The following is a 20589-nucleotide window of genomic DNA, read 5'->3' as shown; positions in this document are numbered from 1 at the left end:
ACTGTAAGTGATACTGGGCTTCCAACAAGTCTTGGGTCATGTATGGTGGCTGTGTGAGCATGAACACGTGTGTTACTGTGTGTGTACTGTCTAGTGGTGTGTGTGTGTTTTGCCAGATGAAGTTGGTGCTGTGGCTGTAGTTTTAGAGTTAGTGGGAAGATTAAAGAGGTGGCCAGTGAACTATTGAGACCTGGAGTGTTTGAAATTGTGGGTTTCTGCTGATTCATAATGTGTGTGTAAGTGTGGGTTTCTGCAGATTCATAATGTGTGTGTAAGTGTGGGTTTCTGCAGATTCATAATGTGTGTGTAAGTGTGGGTTTCTGCAGATTCATAATGTGTGTGTAAGTATGGGTTTCTGCAGATTCATAATGGGTGTGTAAGTGTGGGTTTCTGCTGATTCATAATGTGATTGTTAGTGTGGGTTTCTGCAGATTCATAATGTGTGTGTAAGTGTGGGTTTCTGCAGATTCATAATGTGTGTGTAAGTGTGGGTTTCTGCTGATTCATAATGTGATTGTAAGTATGGGTTTCTGCAGATTCATAATGTGTGTGTAAGTGTGGGTTTCTGCTGATTCATAATGGCTGTGTAAGTGTGGGTTTCTGCAGATTCATAATGTGATTGTAAGTGTGGGTTTCTACAGATTCATAATGTTATTGTAAGTGTGGGTTTCTACTGATTCATAATGTGATTGTTAGTGTGGGTTTCTGCAGCTTCATAATGTGTGTGTAAGTGTGGGTTTCTGCAGATTCATAATGTGATTGCTAGTGTGGGTTTCTGCAGATTCATAATGTGATTGTAAGTGTGGGTTTCTGCAGATTCATAATGTGATTGTAAGTATGGGTTTCTGCAGATTCATAATGGGTGTGTAAGTGTGGGTTTCTGCTGATTCATAATGTTATTGTAAGTGTGGGTTTCTGCAGATTCATAATGTGTGTGTAAGTGTGGATTTCTGCAGATTCATAATGTGTGTGTAAGTGTGGGTTTCTGCAGATTCATAATGTGATTGTAAGTATGGGTTTCTGCAGATTCATAATGGGTGTGTAAGTGTGGGTTTCTGCTGATTCATAATGTGATTGTTAGTGTGGGTTTCTGCAGATTCATAATGTGTGTGTAAGTGTGGGTTTCTGCAGATTCATAATATGTGTGTAAGTGTGGGTTTCTGCAGATTCATAATGTGATTGAAAGTGGGGGTTTCTGCAGATTCATAACGTGATTGTAAGTGTGGGTTTCTGCAGATTCATAATGTCTTTGTAAGTGTGGTATTCTGCAGATTCATAATGTCTGTGTAAGTGTGGTATTCTGCAGATTCATAATGTCTGTGTAAGTATGGGTTTCTGCAGATTCATAATGTGTGTGTAAGTGTGGGTTTCTGCAGATTCATATTGTTATTGTAAGTGTGGGTTTCTGCAGATTCATAATGTGATTGTAAGTGTGGGTTTCTGCAGATTCATAATGTGTGTGTAAGTGTGGGTTTCTGCAGGTTCATAATGTGTGTGTAAGTATGGGTTTCTGCAGATTCATAATGTGATTGTAATTGTGGGTTTCTGCAGATTCATAATGTGATTGAAAGTGGGGGTTTCTGCAGATTCATAATGTGATTGTAAGTATGGGATTCTGCAGATTCATAATGTGATTGTAAGTGTGGGTTTCTGCAGATTCATAATGTCTGTGTAAGTGTGGTATTCTGCAGATTCATAATGTCTGTGTAAGTGTGGTATTCTGCAGATTCATAATGCCTGTGTAAGTATGGGTTTCTGCAGATTCATAATGTGTGTGTAAGTGTGGGTTTCTGCAGATTCATATTGTTATTGTAAGTGTGGGTTTCTGCAGATTCATAATGTGATTGTAAGTGTGGGTTTCTGCAGATTCATAATGTGTGTGTAAGTGTGGGTTTCTGCAGGTTCATAATGTGTGTGTAAGTATGGGTTTCTGCAGATTCATAATGTGATTGTAATTGTGGGTTTCTGCAGATTCATAATATGATTGAAGTGTGGGTTTCTGCTGATTCATAATGTAATTGTAAATGTGGGTTTCTGCAGATACATAATGTGATTGTAAATGTGGGTTTCTGCTGATTCATAATGTGTGTGTAAGTGTGGGTTTCTGCTGATTCATAATGTGATTGTAAGTGTGGGTTTCTGCAGATTCATAATGTGATTGTAAGTGTGGGTTTATGCAGATTCATAATGGTTGTGTAAGTGTGGGTTTCTGCAGATTCATGGTGTGTGTAAGTGTGGGTTTCTGTAGATTCATAATGTGATTGAAAGTGGGGGTTTCTGCAGATTCATAATGTGATTGAAAGTATGGGTTTCTGCAGATTCATAATGTGGTGTAAGTGTGGGTTTCTGCAGGTTCATAATGTGTGTGTAAGTGTGGGTATCTGCAGGTTCATAATGTGTGTGTAATTGTGGGTTTCTGCAGATTCATAATGTGATTGTAATTGTGGGTTTCTGCAGATTCATAATATGATTGAAGTGTGGGTTTCTGCTTATTCATAATGTAATTGTAAATGTGGGTTTCTGCAGATACATAATGTGATTGTAAATGTGGGTTTCTGCTGATTCATAATGTGTGTGTAAGTGTGGGTTTCTGCTGATTCATAATGTGATTGTAAGTGTGGGTTTCTGCAGATTCATAATGTGATTGTAAGTGTGGGTTTATGCAGATTCATAATGGTTGTGTAAGTGTGGGTTTCTGCAGATTCATGGTGTGTGTAAGTGTGGGTTTCTGTAGATTCATAATGTGATTGAAAGTGGGGGTTTCTGCAGATTCATAATGTGATTGAAAGTATGGGTTTCTGCAGATTCATAATGTGGTGTAAGTGTGGGTTTCTGCAGGTTCATAATGTGTGTGTAAGTGTGGGTATCTGCAGGTTCATAATGTGTGTGTAAGTGTGGGTTTCTGCTGATTCATAATGTGATTGTTAGTGTGGGTTTCTGCAGATTCATAATGTGTGTGTAAGTGTGGGTTTCTGCAGATTCATAATGTGTGTGTAAGTGTGTGTTTCTGCAGATTCATATTGTTATTGTAAGTGTGGGTTTCTGCAGATTCATAATGTGATTGTAAGTGTGGGTTTCTGCAGATACATAATGTGATTGTAAATGTGGGTTTCTGCAGAATCATAATGTGATTGTAAGTGTGGGTTTCTGCAGATTCATAATGGTTGTGTAAATGTGGGTTTCTGCTGATTCATAATGTGATTGTAAGTGTGGGTTTCTGCAGATTCATAATGTGTGTGTAAGTGTGGGTTTCTGCTGATTCATAATGTGATTGTAAGTGTGGGTTTCTGCAGATTCATAATGGCTGTGTAAGTGTGGGATTCTGCAGATTCATAATGGCTGTTAAAGTATTTCTTTCTGCAGATTCATAATGTGTGTGTAAGTGTGGGTTTCTGCTGATTCATAATGTGATTGTAAATGTGTGTTTCTGCTGATTCATAATGTGATTGTAAGTGTGGGTTTCTGCAGATTCATAATATGTGTGTAAGTGTGGGTTTCTGCAGATTCATAACGTGATTGTAAGTGTGGGTTTCTGCAGATTCATAATGTCTTTGTAAGTGTGGTATTCTGCAGATTCATAATGTCTGTGTAAGTGTGGTATTCTGCAGATTCATAATGTCTGTGTAAGTATGGGTTTCTGCAGATTCATAATGTGTGTGTAAGTGTGGGTTTCTGCAGATTCATATTGTTATTGTAAGTGTGGGTTTCTGCAGATTCATAATGTGATTGTAAGTGTGGGTTTCTGCAGATTCATAATGTGTGTGTAAGTGTGGGTTTCTGCAGGTTCATAATGTGTGTGTAAGTATGGGTTTCTGCAGATTCATAATGTGATTGTAATTGTGGGTTTCTGCAGATTCATAATGTGATTGAAAGTGGGGGTTTCTGCAGATTCATAATGTGATTGTAAGTATGGGATTCTGCAGATTCATAATGTGATTGTAAGTGTGGGTTTCTGCAGATTCATAATGTCTGTGTAAGTGTGGTATTCTGCAGATTCATAATGTCTGTGTAAGTGTGGTGTTCTGCAGATTCATAATGTCTGTGTAAGTATGGGTTTCTGCAGATTCATAATGTGTGTGTAAGTGTGGGTTTCTGCAGATTCATATTGTTATTGTAAGTGTGGGTTTCTGCAGATTCATAATGTGATTGTAAGTGTGGGTTTCTGCAGATACATAATGTGATTGTAAATGTGGGTTTCTGCAGAATCATAATGTGATTGTAAGTGTGGGTTTCTGCAGATTCATAATGGTTGTGTAAATGTGGGTTTCTGCTGATTCATAATGTGATTGTAAGTGTGGGTTTCTGCAGATTCATAATGTGTGTGTAAGTGTGGGTTTCTGCTGATTCATAATGTGATTGTAAGTGTGGGTTTCTGCAGATTCATAATGGCTGTGTAAGTGTGGGATTCTGCAGATTCATAATGGCTGTTAAAGTATTTCTTTCTGCAGATTCATAATGTGTGTGTAAGTGTGGGTTTCTGCTGATTCATAATGTGATTGTAAATGTGTGTTTCTGCTGATTCATAATGTGATTGTAAGTGTGGGTTTCTGCAGATTCATAATATGTGTGTAAGTGTGGGTTTCTGCAGATTCATAACGTGATTGTAAGTGTGGGTTTCTGCAGATTCATAATGTCTTTGTAAGTGTGGTATTCTGCAGATTCATAATGTCTGTGTAAGTGTGGTATTCTGCAGATTCATAATGTCTGTGTAAGTATGGGTTTCTGCAGATTCATAATGTGTGTGTAAGTGTGGGTTTCTGCAGATTCATATTGTTATTGTAAGTGTGGGTTTCTGCAGATTCATAATGTGATTGTAAGTGTGGGTTTCTGCAGATTCATAATGTGTGTGTAAGTGTGGGTTTCTGCAGGTTCATAATGTGTGTGTAAGTATGGGTTTCTGCAGATTCATAATGTGATTGTAATTGTGGGTTTCTGCAGATTCATAATGTGATTGAAAGTGGGGGTTTCTGCAGATTCATAATGTGATTGTAAGTATGGGATTCTGCAGATTCATAATGTGATTGTAAGTGTGGGTTTCTGCAGATTCATAATGTCTGTGTAAGTGTGGTATTCTGCAGATTCATAATGTCTGTGTACGTGTGGTGTTCTGCAGATTCATAATGTCTGTGTAAGTATGGGTTTCTGCAGATTCATAATGTGTGTGTAAGTGTGGGTTTCTGCAGATTCATATTGTTATTGTAAGTGTGGGTTTCTGCAGATTCATAATGTGATTGTAAGTGTGGGTTTCTGCAGATTCATAATGTGTGTGTAAGTGTGGGTTTCTGCAGGTTCATAATGTGTGTGTAAGTATGGGTTTCTGCAGATTCATAATGTGATTGTAATTGTGGGTTTCTGCAGATTCATAATATGATTGAAGTGTGGGTTTCTGCTGATTCATAATGTAATTGTAAATGTGGGTTTCTGCAGATACATAATGTGATTGTAAATGTGGGTTTCTGCTGATTCATAATGTGTGTGTAAGTGTGAGTTTCTGCTGATTCATAATGTGATTGTAAGTGTGGGTTTCTGCAGATTCATAATGTGATTGTAAGTGTGGGTTTATGCAGATTCATAATAGTTGTGTAAGTGTGGGTTTCTGCAGATTCATGGTGTGTGTAAGTGTGGGTTTCTGTAGATTCATAATGTGATTGAAAGTGGGGGTTTCTGCAGATTCATAATGTGATTGAAAGTATGGGTTTCTGCAGATTCATAATGTGGTGTAAGTGTGGGTTTCTGCAGGTTCATAATGTGTGTGTAAGTGTGGGTATCTGCAGGTTCATAATGTGTGTGTAATTGTGGGTTTCTTCAGATTCATAATGTGATTGTAAGTGTGGGTTTCTGCAGATTCATAATGTGTGTGTAAGTGTGGGTTTCTGCAGGTTCATAATGGCTGTGTAAGTGTGGGTTTCTGCAGATTCATAATGTGTGTGTAAGTGTGTTCTTCTGCTGATTCATTATGTGTTTGTAAGTGTGGGTTTCTGCAGATTCATAATGTCTGTGTAAGTGTGGGATTCTGCAGATTCATAATGTCTGTGTAAGTGTGGGTTTCTGCAGATTTATAATATGATTGAAGTGTGGGTTTCTGCTGATTCATAATGTGATTGTACATGTGGGTTTCTGCAGATACATAATGTGATTGTAAATGTGGGTTTCTGCTGATTCATAATGTGATTGTAAGTGTGGGTTTCTGCAGATTCATAATGTGTGTGTAAGTGTGGGTTTCTGCTGATTCATAATGTGATTGTAAGTGTGGGTTTCTGCAGATTCATAATGGCTGTGTAAGTGTGGGATTCTGCAGATTCATAATGGCTGTTTAAGTATTTGTTTCTGCAGATTCATATTGTTATTGTAAGTGTGGGTTTCTGCAGATTCATAATGTGATTGTAAGTGTGGGTTTCTGCAGATTCATAATGTGTGTGTAAGTGTGGGTTTCTGCAGGTTCATAATGTGTGTGTAAGTATGTGTTTCTGCAGATTCATAATGTGATTGTAATTGTGGGTTTCTGCAGATTCATAATGTGATTGAAAGTGGGGGTTTCTGCAGATTCATAATGTGATTGTAAGTATGGGATTCTGCAGATTCATAATGTGATTGTAAGTGTGGGTTTCTGCAGATTCATAATGTCTGTGTAAGTGTGGTATTCTGCAGATTCATAATGTCTGTGTAAGTGTGGTATTCTGCAGATTCATAATGTCTGTGTAAGTATGGGTATATGCAGATTCATAATGTGTGTGTAAGTGTGGGTTTCTGCAGATTCATATTGTTATTGTAAGTGTGGGTTTCTGCAGATTCATAATGTGATTGTAAGTGTGGGTTTCTGCAGATTCATAATGTGTGTGTAAGTGTGGGTTTCTGCAGGTTCATAATGTGTGTGTAAGTATGGGTTTCTGCAGATTCATAATGTGATTGTAATTGTGGGTTTCTGCAGATTCATAATATGATTGAAGTGTGGGTTTCTGCTGATTCATAATGTAATTGTAAATGTGGGTTTCTGCAGATACATAATGTGATTGTAAATGTGGGTCTCTGCTGATTCATAATGTGTGTGTAAGTGTGGGTTTCTGCAGATTCATAATGTGATTGTAAGTGTGGGTTTATGCAGATTCATAATGGTTGTGTAAGTGTGGGTTTCTGCAGATTCATGGTGTGTGTAAGTGGGGGTTTCTGCAGATTCATAATGTGATTGAAAGTATGGGTTTCTGCAGATTCATAATGTGGTGTAAGTGTGGGTTTCTGCAGGTTCATAATGTGTGTGTAATTGTGGGTTTCTGCTGATTCAATATGTGTGTAAGTGTGGGTTTCCTCAGATTCATAATGTGATTGTAAGTGTGGGTTTCTGCAGATTCATAATGTGTGTGTAAGTGTGGGTTTCTGCAGATTCATAATGGCTGTGTAAGTGTGGGTTTCTGCAGATTCATAATGTGTGTAAGTGTGTTCTTCTGCTGATTCATAATGTGTTTGTAAGTGTGGGTTTCTGCAGATTCATAATGGCTGTGTAAGTGTGGGTTTCTGCAGATTCATAATGTTATTGTAAGTGTGGGTTTCTGCAGACTCATAATGTGATTGTAAGTGTGGGTTTCTGCAGATTCATAATGGTTGTGTAAATGTGGGTTTCTGCTGATTCATAATGTGATTGTTAGTGTGGGTTTCTGCAGATTCATAATGTGTGTGTAAGTGTGGGTTTCTGCAGATTCATAATGTGTGTGTAAGTGTGGGTTTCTGCAGATTCATATTGTTATTGTAAGTGTGGGTTTCTGCAGATTCATAATGTGATTGTAAGTGTGGCTTTCTGCAGATTCATAATGTGTGTGTAAGTGTGGGTTTCTGCAGGTTCATAATGTGTGTGTAAGTATGGGTTTCTGCAGATTCATAATGTGATTGTAATTGTGGGTTTCTGCAGATTCATAATATGATTGAAGTGTGGGTTTCTGCTGATTCATAATGTAATTGTAAATGTGGGTTTCTGCAGATACATACTGTGATTGTGAATGTGGGTTTCTGCTGATTCATAATGTGTGTGTAAGTGTGGGTTTCTGCTGATTCATAATGTGATTGTAAGTGTGGGTTTCTGCAGATTCATAATGTGATTGTAAGTGTGGGTTTTTGCAGATTCATAATGGTTGTGTAAGTGTGGGTTTCTGCAGATTCATGGTGTGTGTAAGTGTGGGTTTCTGTAGATTCATAATGTGATTGAAAGTGGCGGTTTCTGCAGATTCATAATGTGATTGAAAGTATGGGTTTCTGCAGATTCATAATGTGTGTGTAAGTGTGGGTTTCTGCTGATTCATAATGTGATTGTTAGTGTGGGTTTCTGCAGATTCATAATGTGTGTGTAAGTGTGGGTTTCTGCAGATTCATAATGTGTGTGTAAGTGTGGGTTTCTGCAGATTCATATTGTTATTGTAAGTGTGGGTTTCTGCAGATTCATAATGTGATTGTAATTGTGGGTTTCTGCAGATTCATAATATGATTGAAGTGTGGGTTTCTGCTGATTCATAATGTAATTGTAAATGTGGGTTTCTGCAGATACATACTGTGATTGTGAATGTGGGTTTCTGCTGATTCATAATGTGTGTGTAAGTGTGGGTTTCTGCTGATTCATAATGTGATTGTAAGTGTGTTCTTCTGCTGATTCATAATGTGTTTGTAAGTGTGGGTTTATGCAGATTCATAATGGTTGTGTAAGTGTGGGTTTCTGCAGATTCATGGTGTGTGTAAGTGTGGGTTTCTGTAGATTCATAATGTGATTGAAAGTGGCGGTTTCTGCAGATTCATAATGTGATTGAAAGTATGGGTTTCTGCAGATTCATAATGTGGTGTAAGTGTGGGTTTCTGCAGGTTCATAATGTGTGTGTAAGTGTGGGTATCTGCAGGTTCATAATGTGTGTGTAATTGTGGGTTTCTGCTGATTCAATATGTGTGTAAGTGTGGGTTTCTTCAGATTCATAATGTGATTGTAAGTGTGGGTTTCTGCAGATTCATAATGTGTGTGTAAGTGTGGGTTTCTGCAGATTCATAATGGCCTTGTAAGTGTGGGTTTCTGCAGATTCATAATGTGTGTGTAAGTGTGTTCTTCTGCTGATTCATAATGTGTTTGTAAGTGTGGGTTTCTGCAGATTCATAATGTCTGTGTAAGTGTGGTTTTCTGCAGATTCATAATGTGTGTTTAAGTGTGGGTTTCTGCAGATTCATAATGGCTGTGTAAGTGTGGGTTTCTGCAGATTCATAATGTGATTGTAAGTGTGGGTTTCTACAGATTCATGATGTTATTGTAAGTGTGAGTTTCTGCAGACTCATAATGTGATTGTAAGTGTGGGTTTCTGCAGATTCATAATGTGATTGTAAGTATAGATTTCTGCAGATTCATAATGTGTGTGTAAGTGTGGGTTTCTGCTGATTCATAATGTGATTGTTAGTGTGGGTTTCTGCAGATTCATAATGTGATTGTTAGTGTGGGTTTCTGCAGATTCATAATGTGTGTGTATGTGTGGGTTTCTGCAGATTCATAATGTGTGTGTAATTGTGGGTTTCTGCTGATTCAATATGTGTGTAAGTGTGGGTTTCTTCAGATTCATAATGTGATTGTTAGTGTGGGTTTCTGCAGATTCATAATGTGTGTGTAAGTGTGGGTTTCTGCAGATTCATAATGTGTGTGTAAGTGTGTTCTTCTGCTGATTCATAATGTGTTTGTAAGTGTGGGTTTCTGCAGATTCATAATGTGATTGTAAGTGTGGGTTTCTGCAGATTCATAATGTGTGTGTAAGTGTGTTCTTCTGCTGAACCATAATGTGTTTGTAAGTGTGGGTTTCTGCAGATTCATAATGTCTGTGTAAGTGTGGTTTTCTGCAGATTCATAATGTGTGTTTAAGTGTGGGTTTCTGCAGATTCATAATGGCTGTGTAAGTGTGGGTTTCTGCAGATTCATAATGTGATTGTAAGTGTGGGTTTCTACAGATTCATAATGTTATTGTAAGTGTGGGTTTCTGCAGACTCATAATGTGATTGTAAGTGTGGGTTTCTGCAGATTCATAATGTGATTGTAAGTATAGATTTCTGCAGATTCATAATGTGTGTGTAAGTGTGGGTTTCTGCTGATTCATAATGTGATTGTTAGTGTGGGTTTCTGCAGATTCATAATGTGTGTGTAAGTGTGGGTTTCTGCAGATTCATAATGTGTGTGTAAGTGTGTTCTTCTGCTGATTCATAATGTGTTTGTAAGTGTGGGTTTCTGCAGATTCATAATGTTATTGTAAGTGTGGGTTTCTGCAGACTCATAATGTGATTGTAAGTGTGGGTTTCTGCAGATTCATAATGTGATTGTAAGTATAGATTTCTGCAGATTCATAATGTGTGTGTAAGTGTGGGTTTCTGCTGATTCATAATGTGATTGTTAGTGTGGGTTTCTGCAGATTCATAATGTGTGTGTAAGTGTGGGTTTCTGCAGATTCATAATGTGATTGTTAGTGTGGGTTTCTGCAGATTCATAATGTGTGTGTATGTGTGGGTTTCTGCAGATTCATAATGCGTGTGTAAGTGTGGGTTTCTGCTGACTCAAAATGTGTGTGTAAGTGTGGGTTTCTGCAGATTCATGATGTGATTGTTAGTGTGGGTTTCTGCAGATTCATAATGTGTGTGTAAGTGTGTTCTTCTGTTGATTCATAATGTGTTTGTAAGTGTGGGTTTCTGCAGATTCATAATGTCTGTGTAAGTGTGGGATTCTGCAGATTCATAATGTCTGTGTAAGTATGGGTTTCTGCAGATTCATAATGTGTGTGTAAGTGTGGGTTTCTGCAGATTCATAATGTGATTGAAGTGTGGGTTTCTGCAGATTCATAATATGATTGAAGTGTGGGTTTCTGCTGATTCATAATGTGATTGTACATGTGGGTTTCTGCAGATACATAATGTGATTGTAAATGTGGGTTTCTGCAGAATCATAATGTGATTGTAAGTGTGGGTTTCTGCAGATTCATAATGGTTGTGTAAATGTGGGTTTCTGCTGATTCATAATGTGATTGTAAGTGAGGGATTCTGCAGATTCATAATGTGTGTGTAATTGTGGGTTTCTGCTGATTCATAATGTGATTGTAAGTGTGGGTTTCTGCAGATTCATAATGTGATTGTAAGTGTGGGTTTCTGCAGATTCATAATGGTTGTGTAAGTGTGGGTTTCTGCAGATTCATGGTGTGTGTAAGTGTGGGTTTCTGCAGGTTCATAATGTGTGTGTAAGTGTGTTCTTCTGCTGATTCATAATGTGTTTGTAAGTGTGGGTTTCTGCAGATTCATAATGTCTGTGTAAGTGTGGGATTCTGCAGATTCATAATGTCTGTGTAAGTGTGGGTTTCTGCAGGTTCATAATGTGATTGAAGTGTGGGTTTCTGCAGATTTATAATATGATTGAAGTGTGGGTTTCTGCTGATTCATAATGTGATTGTACATGTGGGTTTCTGCAGATACATAATGTGATTGTAACTGTGGGTTTCTGCTGATTCATAATGTGATTGTAAGTGTGGGTTTCTGCAGATTCATAATGTGTGTGTAAGTGTGGGTTTCTGCTGATTCATAATGTGATTGTAAATGTGTGTTTCTGCTGATTCATAATGTGTGTGTAAGTGTGGGTTTCTGCTGATTCATAATGTGATTGAAAGTGGGGGTTTCTGCAGATTCATAATGTGATTGTAAGTGTGGGTTTCTGCAGATTCATAATCTGATTGTAAGTGTTGGTTTCTGCAGATTCATAATGTCTTTGTAAGTGTGGTTTTCTGCAGATTCATAATGTCTGTGTAAGTATGGGTTTCTGCAGATTCATAATCTGATTGTAAGTGTGGGTTTCTGCTCATTCATAATGTGTGTGTAAATGTGGGTTTCTGCAGATTCATAATGTGATTGTAAATGTGGGTTTCTGCTGATTCATAATGTGTGTGTAAGTGTGGGTTTCTGCTGATTCATAATGTGATTGTAAGTGTGGGTTTCTGCAGATTCATAATGTGATTGTAAGTGTGGGTTTCTGCAGATTCATAATGGTTGTGTAAGTGTGGGTTTCTGCAGATTCATGGTGTGTGTAAGTGTGGGTTTCTGTAGATTCATAATATGATTGAAAGTATGGGTTTCTGCATATTCATAATGTGGTGTAAGTGTGGGTTTCTGCAGGTTCATAATGTGTGTGTAAGTGTGGGTATCTGCAGGTTCATAATGTGTGTGTAATTGTGGGTTTCTGCTGATTCAATGTGTGTGTAAGTGTGGGTTTCTTCAGATTCATAATGTGATTGTAAGTGTGGGTTTCTGCAGATTCATAATGTCTGTGTCAGTGTGTTCTTCTGCTGATTCATAATGTGTTTGTAAGTGTGGGTATCTGCAGGTTCATAATGTGTGTGTAATTGTGGGTTTCTTCAGATTCATAATGTGATTGTAAGTGTGGGTTTCTGCAGATTCATAATTTTGATTGTAAGTGTGGGTTTCTGCAGATTCATAATGGTTGTGTAAGTGTGGGTTTCTGCAGATTCATAATTTGTGTGTAAGTGTGGGTTTCTGCTGATTCATAATGTGTGTAAGTGTGGGTTTCTGCAGATTCATAATGTGTGTGTGTGAGTGTGGGTTAAGAGGTGAAGGCTGTGCAGGGGCTGCAGTTTGTGGGATGTTTGCAGAGGCGAGCTGTGAACTAGTGAAGTATGTTTTCTGTTGTGCTTATTTAGCTGTGTGTGTATTTAGCTGTGTGTGCATTTAGCTGTATGTGTGTATTTCGCTATGTGTGTGTATTTCGCTGTGTGTGTGTATTTCGCTGTGTGTGTATGTATTTCACTGTGTGTGTATTTCACTGTGTGTGTGTATTTCGCTGTGTTTGTGTATTTCGCTGTGTGTGTGTATTTCGCTGTGTGTGTGTGTGTGTATGTATTTCACTGTGTGTGTGTATTTCCCTGAGTGTGTATTAAGCTGTATGTGTATTTCACTGTGTGTGTATTTACCAGATAAAGTCAGTGCAGTGGCTGCAGAAGGTGGGCTGTTTGAAGAAGCGAGCGGTGAACTGGTGGTCCTTGACCTCGATGATCCTCTTGTGCTTCAGCGCCCCCTTCCTCTGGAACACTGGCACCCTGGGAGGGGGAGTGAGGGGGAGGGCAGGGGAGAGGCCCCAGGGGTGGCCACGGGTGAGGCCAGGGTCAGGGGGGAGAGGGAAGGGGACGGGGACACGGGAGTAGACATGCTGCCTGGAGGGATGGGAGGAGAGGGGTAAGGAGAAGGGTAAGGAGAGGTGATGAGAGGAGGGATGGGAGGAGAGGGGAAAGAAGAAGAGAGAGGAGGGTAGAGGACAGATGGAGATGAGATGGGTGGATAGTAGTAAGATAGAGAGAGAGAGATAGAGAGAGAGAGACAGAGAGAGAGAGAGAGAGAGACAGAGAGAGAGAGAGAGAGATAGAGAGAGAGAGACAGAGAGAGATAGAGAGAGAGAGACAGAGAGAGAGAGAGAGAGACAGAGAGAGAGAGACAGAGAGAGAGAGAGTGATAGAGAGAGAGAGAGTGAGAGAGAGAGAGAGAGAGAGAGAGAGAGAGAGAGAGAGAGCGAGAAAGAGAGAGAGAAAATAAAAGGACCCAGACAGGGGACAGAGGGATGAGCAGAGGGAGAGGGAGGGAGAGAGAATGTATAAAAAGGAGAGAGGTTAATTCACACATTGAGACAGAGCTCTCCTCAGAGACCCAGAGACACAGAACGATTAGTGAAATTCACACTGTGTCCCACATATGTCCCACTTCATACTCGATCGCTTTCTCTCTCTCACCCCATCTATCCTCATCGCCACGCCACGCCAACTGCAACCTCCCACATTCCCCTGAAAACCAAACACCCTGAGTTGCCCTGACAACCAAACACCCTTATCACATGTCAACTGCACCTCCTGTTGAACCCCCCCCACACTACTCCAATATTAGATACCCTCTCTGTCCTTGTCTCCTTCCTCTTTGTCCTGATTTGATATTGTGTTCATTTCTCCATAAACGTTTGGACTATATTCTCATGCACAGTCTATATGAGTCAAAAGTGAGGAAATGTGAAATATTTAACTGAGAGAAGAGGAGTAGCAGACTGCTAAATGATAAATGAAACCACAACAGAGATTGAATGAATAAGTAAATAAGCCAAGAGCGTACAGCATAGCAAACAGAACCTGTTGAAATGATTATGGCACACCGGAAGATGGAGGAAATCGATCCAATGGGTGAATACCAGAGACAGGGAGGGCTGAAAGAACACAGAAACAGAACAAACTAATTCAAGAAAAAAAGGGAATGCTCAACAAATAAGGAACAGAGTGGAAAGCTGCGTGGAGATAGAAGTGAAAGGAGAGAGTGAGAAACAGAGAGAAAGAGAGAGACATTACCTGTATTTGTGGTTGTTTGGGCTGACAGACTTGATCAAAGAGCAGGCTTCTCCTCTTCCTCTCCCCCTCTCTTTATCTCTCCTCCTTTGATAGGCAGCCTGCTATCGCTCTGAACCTGTCGCTGGTCACGTCAAAAAAGAAAAAGTGAAGGAAAGAGAGAGAGGCAAGTGGTGGCAGGGACAAAGAGCTGGGAAAAAGAGCTGGGAAAAAGAGCTGCCTACAAAAAAAGAGCAAGTAACAAGGGATGAGATTGAAGCTTTCCAAGAACGAGAGAAGACAGAGGAGTGGACTGATATCTATCTGATAAGTTAACCCACACAGGGTGAAGAGGAAGAAGAGATCGAGAGATGGAAATTTTCTTTTCAAGATTCATTCTGTTTTACCGAGAGGAAGTCGGGATAGGAGAGAGAGAGAGAGGAGAGAAAGAGAGGAGGGAGGGAGGGAGGGGGGGATAGGAGAGAGAGAGAGAGGAGAGAAAGAGAGGAGGGAGGGAGGGAGGGGGGGATAGGAGAGAGAGAGAGAGAGAGGAGAGAAAGAGAGGAGGGAGGGAGGGAGGGGGGGGATAGGCAGCAATTCATTTTGAAATCTGGGTTACATCTCTCTGGAGAGAGACAAAGCGAGAGAGTGATGGAGGGAGAAGAAGGGGGGGCATTTTGCCATTATCACTATGGACTAACACCGACCAACAGTCTAACACTTCTCACAGTGACAGACTGATAGAGAGGAAGGAGTAAGACAGACGGATGCTCTTGATAGATCAGTGTCTCTAAACAACACCAGTCTATCAAGAGTTAATCATCAATATCCTGGTAGACAATCTGTTGCCTTACAACTAGCTGACAGGAGTGTTTGGCAGTAATGGTTGGACCATATTCAGAACAGCCTGTGGAAGGATCAAGGCCCATAGAGATGGGAAACAGTACTGTTATTCAGTGGAATGGAGATGGGGAATTGTACTGTTATTCAGTGGAATGGAGATGGGGAATAGTACTGTTATTCAGTGGAATGGAGATGGGGAATAGTACTGTTATTCAGGGGAATGGAAGTAGGGAATAGTACTGTAATTCAGTGGAATGGAGATGGGGAATAGTACTGTTATTCAGTGGAATGGAGATGGGGAATAGTACTGTTATTCAGTGGAATGGAGATGGGGAATAGTACTGTAATTCAGTGGAATGGAGATGGGGAATAGTACTGTTATTCAGTGGAATGGAGATGGGGAAGAGTACTGTTATTCAGTGGAATGGAGATGGGGAATAGTACTGTTATTCAGTGGAATGGAGATGGGGAATAGTACTGTTATTCAGTGGAATGGAGATGGGGAATAGTACTGTTATTCAGTGGAATGGAGATGGGGAATAGTACTGTTATTCAGTGGAATGGAGATGGGGAATAGTACTGTTATTCAGTGGAATGGAGATGGGGAATAGTACTGTTATTCAGTGGAATGGAGATGGGGAATTGTACTGTTATTCAGTGGAATGGAGATGGGGAATAGTACTGTAATTCAGTGGAATGGAGATGGGGAATAGTACTGTTATTCAGTGGAATGGAGATGGGGAATAGTACTGTTATTCAGTGGAATGGAGATGGGGAATAGTACTGTTATTCAGTAGAATGGAGATGGGGAATAGTACTGTAATTCAGTGGAATGGAGATGGGGAATAGTACTGTTATTCAGTGGAATGGAGATGGGGAATAGTACTGTTATTCAGTGGAATGGAGATGGGGAATAGTACTGTTATTCAGTGGAATGGAGATGGGGAATAGTACTGTTATTCAGTGGAATGGAGATGGGGAATAGTACTGTTATTCAGTGGAATGGAGATGGGGAAGAGTACTGTTATTCAGTGGAATGGAGATGGGAATAGTACTGTTATTCAGTGGAATGGAGATGGGGAATAGTACTGTTATTCAGTGGAATGGAGATGTGTATATGTACAACATGTGTATATGTACAACCAGTGGTGGTTATCATTAGTCATCTCTGGTGGAAAGTGGTAGGTGGAGTGAAACATCGACTCAATACTCTAATCCCTCTGTACCTCAATCCAGGTCACACTGAGGCTCATGGGTAATGCAGTTTCTCAGAGAGGGGCGTCTGGTGTTATTTCGACCCTCCTCAAATGGTGAGAAAGGGTTTTAATGGAATACAAGCAGACACACACACAGAAGGTTTACGACCTCATATAGACAGTAGTAAAAATACACCATGTTAACACTGACATCAAACAGAGTGAGGGAGAAGGATGGATAGCATGAGAGAGAAAAAAGAGAGAGAGTGGTCGAGATAGAGATATACTGTAGAGGCAGGGGATGAGGTGATGAGAGAGAAAGAAATGGGCTGATGGAGAGGGATGGAGAGTTGGAGAGAGGGATCGAAGGGTTGAAGGTCTAATGAACGAAAATGTAGGTTGTTAGTCTCCTGATGAAGACACCGCCACACCGCCATTAATTAACTATTATAATTAGCAAGATTGTTAGAGAGCAAAATGGTGTCAGCGAGCAAGATAAGTGTGTGGTTTGTGTGTGTGTGTGCGCGCTCGCGCGTGTGTGTGTGTGTGCGTGTGTTCCAGCTAGCAGCAGACAGGGAGTGATCTGGCCTTCATTTCAGTCACGTTGTTACATTCTCACAGTCTGTTTGAATTGAACGTGCTTCCTGTCACTCTGTCCCATCACACACTGACTCAGTCACTGGGCTACAGGAAGATAATGATTTGTCATTGTATGACTTCACCATGAACAATCAGGTGATCACAGCTCTCCTTCAGAGCCAGACTGACAGATCCCCTGAATAAGGTCTTATGCTTGCAACATTGTCTCCTGTTATTTATAAAAATGAATAAAAGATGATCAAACCAAAGCTAAAACCAGAATAAATCAAAAACGTTACTTCCCTGTTCCTTATGGCTTCTCTGTTTTATTCCCTCATAACATTTACTACGACAGTTACTACGACAGTTACTACGACAGTTACTACGACAGTTACTACGACAGTTACTAACATTCACTATAACATTCATAATAACATTTACTAATATATTTACTACAACATTTAATACAACATTTACTATGACAGTTACTATGACATTTACTATGACATTACTAACATTTACTATAACATTCATGATAACATTCACTATAATATTTACTATAATATGTACTACTGTAACGGTTTTCATGCGGTGAAGGAGAGTCGGACCAAAATGCAGCGTGTAGATTGCGATCCATGTTTAATCAACAAACGTAAACACGAATCAATACAAAATACTACAAAACAAAGAACGTAAATGAACGTAACGAAAACCGAAACAGCAAATACTAGTGTAAACTAACACAGCGACAGGAACAAGGACACGAAGGACAATCACCCACAAAACACACAAAGAATATGGCTGCCTAAATATGGTTCCCAATCAGAGACAACGATAATCACCTGACTCTGATTGAGAACCGCCTCAGGCAGCCATAGACTAACGCTAGACATCCCACAAAACCCCAAGACAAAAACACACCACAATAACCCATGTCACACCCTGGCCTGACCGAATAAATGAAGAATAAACATAATATATTTCGACAAGGGCGTGACAGAACCCCCCCCCCCCTAAGGTGCGGACTCCCGGACGCACATCAAAATAATAGGGAGGGTCCGGGTGGGCGTCTGTCCATGGTGGCTGCTCCGGCTCCGGCGCGGGACGTGGAACCCACTCTATAAATGTCTTAGTCCCCCCTCCTTGCGTCCTAGGATAGCCCACCTTCGCCGCCGACCATAGCCTAGTAGTCCTCACCCAGAACCCCACTGGACTGAGGGTAAGCTTGGGACTGAGGGGCAGCTCGGGACAGAGGGGCAGTTCGGGACAGAGGGGCAGCTTGGGAAAGAGGGGCAGCTCGGGACAGAGGGGCAGCTCGGGACAGGGGCAGCTCGGGACAGGGGCAGCTCAGCACTGAGAGGAAGCCCAGCACTGAGAGGAAGCCCAGCACTGAGAGGAAGCCCAGCACTGAGAGGAAGCCCAGCACTGAGAGGAAGCCCAGCACTGAGAGGAAGCCCAGCACTGAGAGGAAGCCCAGCACTGAGAGGAAGCTCAGCCAGGTAGTTGGATCCGGCAGATCCTGGCTGGTTGACGGTTCTGGCAGATCCTGGCTGACTGGCAGATCTGGAAGAATCTGGCTGACTGGCGGATCTGGAAGAGTCTGGCTGACTGGCGGATCTGGAAGAGTCTGGCTGACTGGCGGATCTGGAAGAGTCTGGCTGACTGGCGGATCTGGAAGAGTCTGGCTGACTGGCGGATCTGGAAGAGTCTGGCTGACTGGCGGATCTGGAAGAGTCTGGCTGACTGGCGGATCTGGAAGAGTCTGGCTGACTGGCTGATCTGGAAGAGTCTGGCTGACTGGCGGATCTGGAAGAGTCTGGCTGACTGGCGGATCTGGAAGAGTCTGGCTGACTGGCGGATCTGGAAGAGTCTGGCTGACTGGCGGATCTGGCTGCTCTATGCTGACTGGCGGCTCTGTCTGCTCCATGTAGACTGACAGCTCTGGCGGCTTCTTGCAGACTGACAGCTCTGGCTGCTCCATGCAGACTGGCAGCTCCATGCAGACTGACAGCTCCTTGCAGACTGACAGCTCCTTGCAGACTGACAGCTCCTTGTAGACTGGCAGCTCCTTGCAGACTGACAGCTCCATGCAGACTGGCATCTCCGGATGCTCCATGCAGACTGGCAGCTCTGGCTGCTTCATGCAGGCTGGCAGCTCTGGCTGCTCCATGCAGGCTGGCAGCTCTGGCTACTCCATGCAGGCTGGCAGCTCTGGCTGCTCCATGCAGGCTGGCAGCTCTGGCTGTTCCATGCAGGCTGGTAGCTCTGGCTGCTCCATGCAGGCTGGCAGCTCTTGCTGCACTGAACAGGCAGGAGACTCCAGCAGCGCAGGAGAGGAGGAAGGCTCTGGCTGAGCTGAACAGGCGAGGAGCACAGTAGGTCTGATGCGTGGTGCTGGCACTGGTGGTACTGGGCCGAGGACACGCACAGGAAGCCTGGTGCAGGGAGCTGCCACCGGAGGGCTGGGGTGTGGCAGTGGTACTGGGTAGACCGGACCGTGCAGGCGCACTGGAGCTCTTGAGCACCGAGCCTGCCCAACCTTACCTGTCTCGATGCCCACTCTAGCCCGGCCGATACGAGGAGCTGGAATATACCGCACCGGGCTATGCACCCGCACTGGGGACACCGTGCGCACCACTGCATAACACGGTGCCTGCCCGGTCTCTCTAGCCCCCCGGTAAGCACAGGGAGTTTGCACAGGTGTCCTACCTGGCGTAGCCCTACTCCCTGTGAGCCACCCCCCAAGAAATTTTTGGGGCTGACTCTCGGGCTTCCTAGCCAACCGTGTTCCCTCATATCGCCGGCTCCTCTCTCCGGCTGCCTCTGCTCTCCTTGCTGCCTCCACCTGTTCCCATGGAAGGCGATCCCTTCCCGCTAGGATCTCCTCCCATGTGTAGCAACCCTTGCCATCCAATATATCGTTCCATGTCCAATCCTCATTGCGCCGCTGTTGCTGCCTTTGCTGTTTCTCCTGTGGCTCCTGCCTGTTGACACGCTGCTTGGTCCGTTTGTGGTGGGTGATTTTGTAACGGTTTTCATGCGGTGAAGGAGTGTTGGACCAAAATGCAGCGTGTAGATTGCGATCCATGTTTTATCAAAAAACGTAAACACGAATCAATACAAATACTACAAAACAAAGAACGTAAATGAACGTAACGAAAACCGAAACAGCCTATACTAGTGTAAACTAACACAGCGACAGGAACAAGGACACTAAGGACAATCACCCACGAAACACACAAAGAATATGGCTGCCTAAATATGGTTCCCAATCAGAGACAACGATAATCACATGACTCTGATTAAGAACCGCCTCAGGCAGCCATAGACTAACGCTAGACATCCCACAAAACCCCAAGACAATAACACACCACAATAACCCAGGTCACACCCTGGCCTGACCGAATAAATGAAGAATAAACATAATATATTTCGACCAGGGCGTGACAACTACAACATTTGCTACAACATTTACTACAACATTTACTATGACATTTACTATGACATTACTAACATTTAGTATAACATTCATGATAACATTCACTATAATATTTACTATAATATTTACTACAGCATTTACTACAACATTTACTACAACACGTACTATGACAGAGACTATGACA

General features: G+C 41.8%; 1 protein-coding gene across 1 annotated transcript in view; it reads right to left on the bottom strand.

Annotated features, from left to right (window-relative positions):
- The window catches only part of LOC135521867 (protein kinase C alpha type-like), a 38289-nt gene extending 23531 nt beyond the window's left edge, over nucleotides 1-14758 (bottom strand). The window contains 3 exon segments of the mRNA XM_064947645.1: nucleotides 12963-13110; nucleotides 13113-13202; nucleotides 14373-14758. Coding sequence (XP_064803717.1) covers nucleotides 12963-13110; nucleotides 13113-13197 — 233 coding nt within the window. The 5' untranslated portion in view covers nucleotides 13198-13202; nucleotides 14373-14758.
- Between the last annotated feature and the right edge of the window lie 5831 nt (nucleotides 14759-20589).

Source organism: Oncorhynchus masou, chromosome 30, assembly GCF_036934945.1.
Source record: "Oncorhynchus masou masou isolate Uvic2021 chromosome 30, UVic_Omas_1.1, whole genome shotgun sequence".
NCBI lineage: Eukaryota > Metazoa > Chordata > Actinopteri > Salmoniformes > Salmonidae > Oncorhynchus > Oncorhynchus masou.
This window is presented reverse-complemented; position numbering and strand designations above follow the sequence as displayed.